This window comes from Schistocerca nitens, chromosome 1 (assembly GCF_023898315.1).
Source record: "Schistocerca nitens isolate TAMUIC-IGC-003100 chromosome 1, iqSchNite1.1, whole genome shotgun sequence".
Classification (NCBI taxonomy): Eukaryota; Metazoa; Arthropoda; class Insecta; order Orthoptera; family Acrididae; genus Schistocerca; species Schistocerca nitens.
The window spans coordinates 961,897,309-961,909,876 of record NC_064614.1 but is presented as its reverse complement, the minus strand read 5'-3'; the positions used below and the strand labels follow the sequence as shown (position 1 = coordinate 961,909,876).

Here is a 12,568-nt window from a genome sequence, read left to right as displayed (position 1 = left end):
GGCAACTTTGTTTTATTTTTTATTTTTTTTTAAATGGGATGCTATAGTTTGGTACTTATTTTCTGATAGCGGCTATCGAGAGGAATCCAGTGATGTGTAAGAGTAAGGTCTTTGAAGGTCAACGACGGTCACAAAGGTGACATGAACGTCCATTTACAGAAGGTATTCGAAGTGATGACCATTGGAATCAGTGCATTGCTGCAATCTTCTTATCACGGATTGAGTGGTATTCCTTATCACTTCGGCACTTATCGAAGCACATGTTCTGACAATTCTCTCAGGAAAAACGGAAATAAATTCGGCTTTCAGTCGTCCCGGGATTTAATGGATAGGCATTCCCAATTAAACGCTATAGTGATGACAACAGGTCTCACAGAGTATCGTTTACACTGCTGATATGTTTGGAATGAACAGGAACGGTGAACGGTGTCCAGATCAAATAGTGCATAATAGTTAGCGGATTTAAGCCATTGCAGCGGCCTACACCAAAGAAAAGAGAAGCAGCAAACACGCCTGTGTTTAATACAGAACAACAGATTGTCTTGTAGCTAAGATAGGCAATTTTTCTGAAATAAACTTCATGAGAGATCACGTTTTCAGAGTGGGACCAGTTCTACTTTAAAAGAGCCGGTTTTTGAGTAATAGTCAATGTGCGTTCCACAGGAGAACTACGTGAATTCCGTCTCTATCTTCAACCCTTAAAATACTTGCACAACCCAAAAAAGCAAAACACGAAACCATCTGCTGAATGACATTTTATTTCTATATTTGTCGGACTAGTGCCAGGCCACATGGCCAACTTCAGCGGTCGTGTTTCTTTTTAAATCTACAGAAATTCTATGAGGGCACAAAAATAAATTACTCGAGCGATAAAGATGAGATTTTGAGCCGGTACCTGTCTGGAAGTTTACAGAACACCGTGAATACCAAACTGTGGAAGCATGCGTAAATCTACCTCAAACTGATATCTCTTCCCAATAATTGTTTTACTCTAATGAGGCCGCGTCATTTATTCACGGTAACAATATGGAAGCTACAATATGGGTTACGGTCTAAGGGCGCTGCAGTCATGGAATTGTGCGGCTGGTACCGGCGGAGGATCGAGTCCTCCCTCGGGCATGGGTGTGTGTATTTGTCCTTAGGATAATTTAGGTTAAGTAGTGTGTAAGCTTAGGGACTGACGACCTTAGCAGTTAAGCCCCATAAGATTTCACACACATCTGAACGTTTGAACAATATGGGTTATCAAATCTCTGGCAAGTGCGACACTAGTAAAATCTGAAGATCGTATTTGAAATGATGCGAATGCATCGAGCGAAGGTAAGTGACCAGAAATTTCAATAGACACTTAGAAAATTTTAGGGTAATGTTACAGCTTGACATTAATAGAACGTGATTTACCAGCCGCTATAGAGGTCTCATTTTCATTTATGGTTTTTGTTTACAAGGAATAAAAACCACGCAGTCGTGGTGGTTGTGAGGTTAGAGAATCGGATTACAAGCACAACACCATTTCGAACTTTTCGGAATATTCCTTCTTTTTTTAGTTATTCACGGAACAAAGGAGCATGAAGGAATATGTGTTCAGCATTATGGAATTGATGATAGTGACATTAATTTTCAAACCGAACCTTCCCGTTTGATTTTGTGAGTATAAACTGTAACAACAAACATTAAGTAATACCTATGACAAAATTATTTCGTGCGTAATTTAATGCAGAGATTTTTTGCAAGTATCAGAGGAAAATCTCAACACAGGTTTCTTGATGGAGAAATGTTCGCTGATGACAACTCTCTTCGCATGTGCTAAGATTTCGCAAAAGTCTTCCCATCTGCGTTCTCTGTCACTCTGCTCGCAGGTCTCCTGCTGCTGATCTTAGTAATTACATGATTTACGCACTACCTGGATGTACCACGCCCGTCTTTATGTTGTTACTACACCCTTAGAAATAATATTCATGTAATTCACAATTTCAACACAAATATATTAAAATAACAGTTGACTTTTCTACAATACTTCAGTAAAATGATGAAAAAAAGGACAAGATATCTCTATGCGGCTGGAAATCATTGTTTGCATGTTTCAGAATTAAGGTTATATAGTACAACACTACTGGTTCTCTGTGAAAGACATTCCATTATCTACACGTTGGGACTCTTTATCGTATCGAAGGACTAATCTTCTGTATAATTTTCTCAATGCAATTTGCCGTCTGTGGTGACAGATATTTGCTGACGCTTTCATTTGACTGGTATCGCTATGATGTACGTTCCAACCGTCGCCTCACTAACTACTTTTCGATTTTTGATGATTGCCCACTTCACTCCTCACTGAGACTACCAACTCGTCTACGTCACACTGATTCACTAGTTGCTGCGTTTACAAGTAGTACGCAATTGACTCGTTTGTGTCTATGTTATCATACTTCGTTTTTTTTTTTTAATTGGTCCTGGGCCTTTATGAAACGAATGTTTCTATTCCGATGACATTCTTTAACATCTGTCACAACGTTTGCCCTTATTTCTCTATGCTCCTGAAGTAAATTATGCAAACGTTCTTACCACTGTCCTATGAGAAGCAGTGTGCTCCCCTAACTCTGTTTCGTGGCCTATCTATGTATTAAACTAACATGTTAATCAAAGTGCATTTGACAAGCGGCAATATACGTTGATTTCTGTCCCCCGTCTCAATATAACGTGTGATTGATAAAAGGAAACGCCCTTTACTTAAAATCGAATTCGAAATTATGTGACAGGTTAACTAGAGACTAGAATCTAGCTCTTTTTTCTGCACAGGAAGAAATGTTAATTCTGAAAACTGCCATACGTCGTGGCTATCCCCTTCTTCGCAATATTCCAAGGGTTTCTAGACCTGAGAGTGTCCGTGACGTATGAAAGCGAAGCAGTGAGGGACCTCCGGGCTGAACCTTTGAACCACCTGGCGTAATGGGATGGCTCGGTACGCAGGACACTTATTTGTCACAGAAACAGTTTCGTGACGGAGGCTCGCTCCTGCACACAGTTATCAATAGTTCTCCTTATGAAGCGACATTCTGCCTCAAAGTGGCAGCTTCATTCCAGGAGTCCGGCATTGTTCGAGAGTTGTGTGAAGCATTGTTTTGTGAAGCATTGCACTTAGTAAACCGGCGGTCGTCAGTTTGATGAGTCATCTAAGTGGCATCGGTGTGGTTTTTTAAAAGGATCACTGCAGTGTGAGCCTACTGGGCGTATCGGAAAAAAACTGGGCACTAATTATTAATCGGTCTCTTTTTGTTAAAATAAGAAGAAAAGTAGTCTGTTCGTAACCACGGTTTCTCGTATGCAAAGCTTCTGAATTATGAGGCATAAATTATGATTGCGGTCTCATCCGTTAGGTCCTGGAAAACACTCATCCGAAAACTTAGTCTGCTAACTGGTGAAACCCAACAATAACAAAAGTACTTTCAGGCATGCGAGGATACAACCATCTCCACATATCTGCTGATATCACCGTATCCAAGAATTTAACACAAACAAATGGAGCATTGCAAGGAGACCCAATCAGTCCGACATGGTTCACCATCACGATAGCATACATCACAAAGATCATTCTGGACACCTCGGGAACACTCATACTTTATGCGAATGACATGATAATAGGTACAGAATACAAAGAGGAGCTACGAAAGGTGCTAAACAGATTCACGTCATGGGCTCTGGAAAATAACCTACAAACCGACCACAGCGAAACCAAAGATGTGATTTTCAGAACAGATTGGTAATCTCACCAAAAGGCACTCTGGCCCTTCAAAATAAACTGCTTGAAATGGTACTAAAATACAAATATCTCGGAGTTACTCTGCAAACAATACTGACCTAATTCAACGAAAGAGCAACAGCAGCTATAAAAGCAATTTACAACATCCACTGGCCTCAGAAACTCTCTATAAGAATGACAATGATGCCATTTTAAACGGACATGGCACCAATAGCAACTAATGGGATCTACGTAATCTGGGACAGACTAAAAGTCAATGACCTCTTAACATTAGAGAAAATAAAATCCCACTGTATGAAATGAATCCTGGGCATCGGGAAGATACTCGTGTCAAAGACCATGACCTACTAAAGCACGCGTCAAATACTCACAGGAAAAACAACTCTCTCTGGAACGACTTCTACTCAGCTGACGTCATAATGACAGTAAAATGTAAACATTCAAACTACGAACTACTAGCGGAACTATAAGCAACAATTTTTTTTGTATTTGCACATTGTGCGTATTTTCATTAATAAGAATAAAGTCTGAGTATTTTGCAACGCTTTTTCGTAGTTCATAACTGTTGTAACCAGTCTGCTGTTGGTCCTGTGTAATTATACTGACATAAATGAAATTTTCACTCTGCAGTGGAGGTAATAGACGAGGTACAGGCAGAAGTAAAGCTGTGAGGAGGGGTAATGAGTCGCGCTTGGGTAGCTCAGCCAGTAGAGCACTTGCCCGCAAAAGGCAACGGCCCCGAGTTCGAATCCCAGGCGAAGGTCCCGAGTTCGAATCTCTATGAGCATTCAGTTTTAATCTGCCAAGAAGTTACATATTCTTCAATGCCTTACTTTACCCACGATGGCGGTTTTGCATACGGCAGTGCATATGTCCGAGTGCAGCTTGATACACAGTACCCATGTCAATGGAGAGATAGAGTTCGAAAGAAGCGTCAAAGCCTTATTTGGCCACCCAGGTTCAGAATTCCGTGGTATCCATACACCGCTTGAAGAGAATGCTTGGATGGTTCAATTGAAAAATGACACTTCTGATTATATTCCCTATCCTTGTCCTATCAGAATTTGTGTTCTACCTCTGATGACCTCGATGACTTATATTTATCATGTACAACTGTGTTTTTTACTAACGTTGCCACTACTTGTTGCCACGTTTACTGTAATCATGAGGTAGGCTTTACTCCGTCATAGTTATCCATGAACGATCCAAAATGTCGTCTCGCATGCAAAGTACAAATTAGACGGCACACAGTTTATCAGCAGGTAAGTTTCAAAATAGCGCACGCTCAGCTGCAGGGTGAAAGGCTTTTTCTGTAGCCATAACAACTGTTAGGGATGAAATGAGTAAACGACTGATCATGGGATCCTCGTAGCGGAGAAAAGGTAATTTGATAATCGCAGTACCTGTTCAAATTGGTAGTGACTGTGTTAAGAAAACGTGATTGTGGCTGTCAAATAGAGGTGAATATATATCGTAAATCAGGCCCCAGTTTACATATTCAAAGGAAATGACAACGGAAATCACCAATGCAATGGATAAAATTAGGCCAGTAGTATTTCATCTTGTAAGTGAAATTCTACGAGTGACTTAATGAAATTCGTTACGTTCGAGATTTCAGTTGTCCCTTCCTTTGGATATGCAAAGTAGGACGTGATTAACCACGCATCTCAACGTATACAAATTAATGTATACCGTCTAGTGGCACAAACTGATAGTACGTCTTGCTATAGACAGTTCATCGTTACCGAAACATAGTGTCCTTCCACCAATACGAATATGTACAAGAAGAAGAAAATCAAATATTCTAAAAGGATCTAAACCCCAAAGAACTACACCTTTTGGGACAGTTAAAATATCGATATTTTTTTTTATTCTTGAGAAAACACAGCCGAAAACGACAGTGTCAAAGCCGTTCCGGTTAATATATGAGTATCTCAGGAATGTTAGTATATATAAATACGAGTATACATGAGACTTTCTACAGAATTTTAAAATGTAGGAAGCAACTGTTGACTGAATCTTAGAGACAAACCGTTAACTCCGCAAATTGTTCATTGGCTAATGGAGGGGACAAGGTGACGTTCAGATACTTTCTTCGATAACCAAGTTTCATCCCTTAGGACGTTTCGTTAGAGGTACTTAACGATGTCACACTACTGTCCAGGTATAGGTTTTCCGTGGTTCCTGAAATTGGCTTCAGAGAAATGCTCAGTCATTTACCAACTAGTGGGTAGACGCAGTCTCTTAAGGAAATGTTTCCCCAGCGCTGGACTGGGCAGACCAGGCCAGCCCGCTTGCTCGAATTGAATCGCTAAAATTTCATGTAGGTAAATGTAAATGATATTACTAACAGCGCTGAACGGCACATAACACCATATTACGGCAGCTTGCGTGGGTATTTCTTCTCAAATCTCTCGTTATGTGCACCGGTCTCGACTGGACGCAGTTAGCGTGCGTTATTTTTAACACACATAGCAGAAGACTACATACTGTTTCGGCAGGCAGAGCAGGGATTTTAATGCGGTGGAAAAAAATGCTCGTTGAGTGTAATTTTTTATTTTATTTGCTGCTAAACAAATGACACGTTATGTTTTCACAGTATGAAATTGTACGTACACAGAATGTGAAACTTATTTGATTTCTTCTTATTTTTAATAGAGTTTAATAATATTGCAGATTTAAAAATTTATAAATTTAAAAGTGATTAGAAAACGGAAATACTTCAAATTAATAATTTGTGTGTAGATGATAGAAATTCAGGATGACAGAAAAGAGATTACTACACATTATAACTTTCTGATAAGTTGTAAATTCGGAAAATTTGTATAAGATAACAAAATTCTTGCCTTTAAGAAGGAGAAATAAAAAATGATAGCAAAGTACATGACTTTGCATTAGAGATCCCACAAGGTAGCTATCTCGGGTGAGGGCTCGGCAAATCATCGAGCCTGTCACATTCGAGGTAGCGTACAAACTATGTCTTTAATATTCATTTAATACATTTACGAGAACTAACGTGTATATGTATTACTCTCATATTACACTTGCTACAGGTCAGACGTGCTTACAGAAGACAAATCGGTTCATGATTTGTGTATCTTTGACATCCTTATTTCCATGTGTTGTATTGATGGTGTTCGTGTCGTCTGTGAGGTAAAACTTTACCTAAGCTCATTAACCAATCGATAATTTTCCTTAGAGATATTATTGTAGCTAAGCTTAATAAACATTTTTATATCTTTTACATTACAGGTATTACGCAAGATGTTTCTGTATGTACTAAAATATTTAATGAAAATTGATCCCTTTCTGTATTTCTTAAATTTGTCTTAACTTACCACTGGGTCCATTTATTAATATCATTGATTGTATCTGCTTCAGCGCCTCACGCTGTTCCTGTGTTTGTGCTACGTTTGTGTCTGTGTCATGCTACGTTTGTGTCTGTGTCATTGCAAGTAGTGAGGTCACCGAGTGTAATACTCACATTCTATTTGTATTGTACTCCTACAATAAAACCTGTACTGTGTTTCAAATCAAATCTACTGCCAGTTTCCAAGTAAAAAAAATAAATAAAAATAAGGCGCCGTCTGAATAAGAATGTTATATACGGCTTTTTCAACAATATTTTTGTTCATTGTTAAAACTACTGTACAGGTTAGCTTTCTAAATTGTTGTGTATACTCCCATTTCGTGTAAATATGGCGTAAATCGCGTACTTCGCTACAGAAATATTCGTAATGATTCTTTTAAGTCGATAGTTTTCTATATATACGAGGCAAGGGAATAAGTACCTACGGAACGATCAAGATAAACACGGAAATATTAATAGAATCAGGAAGAAGTGGAACACATTCATTCTTTCATTCGTAGCTTTCTTGTTCGGAGCTCGTGGTCTAGTGGCTAGCATTGCTGCTCTGGATCACGGGTCCCGGGCTCTATTCCCGGACGGGTTGGGAATGTGCTCTGTCCAGGGACTGGTTGTTTGTGTTGTCCTCATCATATCATCATCATCATCATCATTCGTGACAGTGGCTAGATTGGACTGTGAACAAATTGGACTGTGCAAAAGTTGGAACGTTGTACGGGCGCTGACCACCGCGCAGTTGTGCGCCCCACAAATCAAACGTCTGTAGATCTCATCAAGACGGAGGACACTGAGGAATGATGGACAAGCAGGTGTATATATTAGAAAAAGAGAAGTAAATTAATCTGCATGCTGTATTAACAATACGCTATCATTATAGTGCGTAGTGCTATTCTCGCTTCTGCCACCTAAAATTAAAAAGGAAGCTGATAGTTCGAAAAATCTGCAGGCTCCTCGTTTCTATTATACAGCTGCTGTTTACCCGCTATTAGCAGCGTTATGTTTATTTGGTTGCAATGGTAGGTTTCAGATAGAATACGCATCTACGCCTGTGAACTCTGTCCCGCTGACAGCACATCACTACTTGTCATGTAGGACTGAAACGAATACTGCTACTTACTATGTAGCTAACATAAGTTTTCAGTTGCTAAACTTAAATATTCAGATAAATATCGAAAATGTGGCGAATGTGATATATTTTTGAATTTGCTTCGAATTGGTAGGGATTTCTATTTTTTTTTTTTTTTTTTGGTTTATGTACATGTTACACTGGCTAACTGACGACGGAGGAATAAGAGCAAACAATGACAGATTCATTGTGGAAGACACGCAGCCCGGCAGCGGCGGAGGGATGGCGTCCGAAAACCGGAGCGGCTGGGTTTTGTGCCGACGGTGCAGGCGGCGGGCCGCCTATAAGGCGGCGCGCGGGCCACGCCCCGCCACACGCCCGCCCCCGCACCTCCGGCCACAGCCATGCGGCGGTCCGTCTCGCGCGCCGCGCTGCTGCTGCTGCTGCTAACCGCAGCGTCGGCCCACCACAGCGCCGTCGTCGGGGAAGAGGCGGCCGCCGCCGACCACGCCGCGTCGGGCGACGCCGTCCCCGCCGTCCCCGCCGGCGCCAGGGCGGCCGTCGCTCCGGTCCACCCCGTCGCCCACAGCGAAGGCGCCGCCGACAACAAAGCTGCGGTACCCGCCGCAGCCGGCGACGCCCGCTACGCCGACGGAGACGAGAATGGCGAGAGCGAGCACATTGCCGACGTCGTGGCGCAGGACGGCAGTCTGTCGCGGGTGAGGAAGTCGTGCCCCCCCTTCGGCCCGTGCAAGCAGTTCTGCATCGAAGTCCGGCCGCGGGACCCGCGCCAGTCGCCGTTCATCATCTGCGAGCCGCCCGACCACGCGAAGAACCCGGTTCCGCCCTATCCGTTCAGTCCCCCGTATCCCTACTACCCGGATTACGAGTATCCTTACCCACCGGGGCCCAAGGAGCCTCTTCCGCCGGCGCCAGAGCCGTATCCGGGGTACCAGTACTCGCCCTACTACAAGCCGCCCTACTACAAAGCCCCGTATCCCCCGCCCCCGCTTTACTACCCGCTACCAGTGCCGGTGCAGTCGGCGCAGAACTCGGCCTCCTCCGCAGCGGCCACGGCTACGGCGTCCACGGCTCTGCAGGGCCTCAGCAGCCTGGTGCCACATTTCCGCGCGGTGGAGGAGCAAAAGTCCTCGCCGGTGGCCAGCAAACCGGACTCGTCCGACAAGCCGGCAGCGTCGCCTTCCCCCTCGGCCCGCAGCGTCTACGACCCGGCCTATCACGCCTACCCGTACGTGCCGCCGGATTTCCCCGTGCCGGCGCCGTGCTACGCAGACCCCAGGTACCTGCCGCCTCCGGGCGCGCAGTCGCCCCTAGCGCTGCTGCAGCTGTTCCTGCGCCCCAGCCACCACCACCACCATCACCCGCCACCCTACTATCCACCACCGCCGCCCGTCTACCGCGAAGGGGCTGAACCCGCGGAGATGATGCGCCAGGCGAGCGGCGGGAGCTCCGAGCACAGCGACAGCAAATCCGGTCCTACGAAGGTCAACCTGCCCCTGGAGAATCCCAAGAAGAGCGACTCGTCCGTCCGGGAAGCGCAGATGGCGCCCGCATACGGAGCGCCCTTCGGCAGCCCGTTCGCGCCCTTCGGGTACCAGCCGATGCCGTACGGTTACCCAACTGCACCGTACAGTCCTGCCAACTTTCAATCCAGCTACTACAAGTCGGCAGAGCCGAAGCAGTCCAAACCCGGAGCACCGCCGGCCACTCCGTACGTCCCACAGAACCCGGCCGTCCCCCCGGACACCGAGCTGCCTAAGGACGGCGTAGGATCGCCGCCGTCTCCGGCAGCCAACAGCGTCCTGAAAGCTGGCATCCCGGCTCCTGCGGCCCCCGGCAGCCCTGCGCCGCCTTCAGCTGCCTCCAGTCCACCGGCGTCTTCGCCGCCTGCTGCCGGGGCCGCCAAGGACAAACCGCCAGCTGCGCCGGCGCCGCCGTCGGCTAGCAAACCGAAATCCGCGTCGGAGGTAGATGACCAACCCAAGGTGGCCGTCAGCCCACTACACAGAGGGTACCCGCATCGGTACGGCTATTGGGGCCAGTCTGTAGGGCCTGGCCTTCTCTACGGCAACCAGTACCAAAACTACCCCGGAATGCATTATGGTATGATGTAAAGAATATTCGCTTCAGAAAGCTTTCCCGCCATCTGTAAACACTGCACCTACAGGACTGTGGCTTCTCATTTCTCCATCGATTTCAGAAGCTTCCATCTGCCTTTCAGTGCAACCCGCATTTGTTCGCCTCATTATCATTTTACCTGCACTAAAATGTTTCAGTTTTTCATTCATTCGTTTGTCAGCGTAGATAACTCGTGATCGTGATAACGACTTTAAGTGCATTATATCCATAATATAAAGATCGTTTCACGTTCTTTTCTTACAACATTAACATTTCAATCATGACTGCACTGCATTTTATAAAGCATTCCAAGGACTATTTTATAACATTCCCGTGCCATATCTCAAAGTGTGATGCCATTCTACGGTGAATATAACTCACCATCAGCGATGTGTTAATGTATTGTTTAACTTGTAAATAAATACATTTCTTTTTTTACATATGTATTCATCACTCTGTTGTTGATTTTTGCAGTATTATCCCTACCTTCACAATCAGTATGTTACCCTAAATTTGTTACATCGATGTTTGTTCATAACTATCTCACGAAATGATTAAACAACGGAACTAGTTCCGAACATTTCCTTGAAACTTTAATTCTGTTGAGATTATTTTGCTGAATAACGTTCATGTGCAATGAGCGCTGCATTCCACGCCAAAGCAACTATGATTCGTAGAAATAAAATGACTATATACATAATAAAAAAGAAAAACAAGGAAAAACAGACTGCAAGGCTCTAGTCCACTAAAGTAAATAAGACTGTTTATCAATTCAGCATTTAATGTCGTGACCGAGTTACAATAACGTGTACGACATGAAATTTTTAGAGCAGCCTTTAAATGTCTTTTCTGTGTTTAACTGTATTTAAAACACCAATATTATACCACTACTGCAACTGTCTATAAGGAGACGCTCAATAATTACTCATATTTTAGTCACCTTCCTTTTTTTTAAAAAAGTAAACAAAGAGCGAGCGAGAGAGAAACAGAAAAAGAGAGAATTAGGCGTGGAACATTTTGCGTCGTCTTAATGGGGATACGACAGTATCAATATCAGTACAAAAACTTGAAAACTGTGAAAAAGCTTCGTTTTGTGTGGTAGTTCATGCTTACCGTAAAATTGGGCGTCTTTAGACACTTTTGGCAATCTTAGCGCTTTTTGTAACATAACCTCTTACAATTATGTACTACGAGACTTAATTTCCAAGTATATGGAATTTTATAACCACTATTTTTAAATATTTGTAGTATGACACTTTTTATGTGCAGTGACGTATTAGAAGTGTGGATTATTATTGCCACGAAGTTACCACTCAGATCAGGACATGAGGTCTGAGATAAGAAAAGTAGAGTTAAATTCATCTGCTACTAAGATGGTGTGACCTAGAGTTTCCTCGTGACACATAGTTATGGCTTTATTACAAATCTGCCCAGTTTTATGAATTTTGTTTTTCCATATAGAGAAAAACATTTGTCACAAAGTTCGCCAGTTTGGTGAGATTTATTTTTCTAATTTTGTTTAAAATCCAAATAATTGCAGGCCTTTCCTCTTTGAATCGAAATAAGAATGAAAAAAACTAACCTTTATTACGTAAGGTAATTAAACGTAACTTCTGTACACTCATTTACACATCTGTTCACAGGAACTGTATGAAACAAAGACGGTTACAACAGTTACCTTTAACACAGTACCTCTCAGCGAGATAATTAGTTTAAACTGTAAGACATTTACTTGTAAATGCGACATAGCAGTGACTGCGTTATTAAACACATAAATCTACTTATACGTTAAGCGATATGAGAAAAAACAAACCCATGACATGTTTAATACAAAATTCTAAGCAGCTGTAGGTTATATTTAGAAAACAAGCTTTAATGGGGATTAAAACTTTGTCTTTTTCCGATAAATCATTCACGAATGTCCTTAATTTCCTTAAAGAGACTAGTTTTCTACAATTTTCAGTGTCACACTTGTTTCTGCAGATACGTGTGCTGTCATAAAGTTACCCTATAATCTATGGAGAGGGCATTTTTCGCTTTACAGTGGCTGAAGAAGTTGTTTGTTAAGTTTAACTCTTTTACAGAATCGTCTGAACAAGTAACTTATTTTAACAACTTTCCTTCAGTTGGTCATCTCTTCAGAGTTATCGGCGCTAGCATAAAGTTTCAAGAAATCTACTAACACATTTTTCCACCTGTCAAAACACTACGCAAGAACACACTACAGTAGAATTGTATG

At 42.8% G+C, this 12,568-nt stretch overlaps 1 protein-coding gene across 1 annotated transcript; it reads left to right on the top strand.

The window, feature by feature from the left end:
* Positions 1–8,594: 8,594 nt before the first annotated feature.
* Positions 8,595–10,325, top strand: LOC126215173 (uncharacterized). The gene is made up of 2 exons (XM_049941873.1): positions 8,595–9,546; positions 9,616–10,325. The coding sequence occupies exons 1-2, from the start codon at positions 8,595–8,597 to the stop codon at positions 10,323–10,325; spliced, it is 1,662 nt and encodes a 553-aa protein (XP_049797830.1).
* The last annotated feature ends 2,243 nt before the right edge of the window (positions 10,326–12,568 follow it).

Bases quoted from the DNA above. Each gene is read 5' to 3' on its own strand.
- LOC126215173 (XM_049941873.1), top strand. From the start codon at position 8,595: ATGCGGCGGTCCGTCTCGCGCGCCGCGCTGCTGCTGCTGCTGCTAACC. The intron at 9,547-9,615 runs GCCCCAGCCACC...TCTACCGCGAAG, and splicing joins GCTGCTGCAGCTGTTCCTGC to GGGCTGAACCCGCGGAGATG.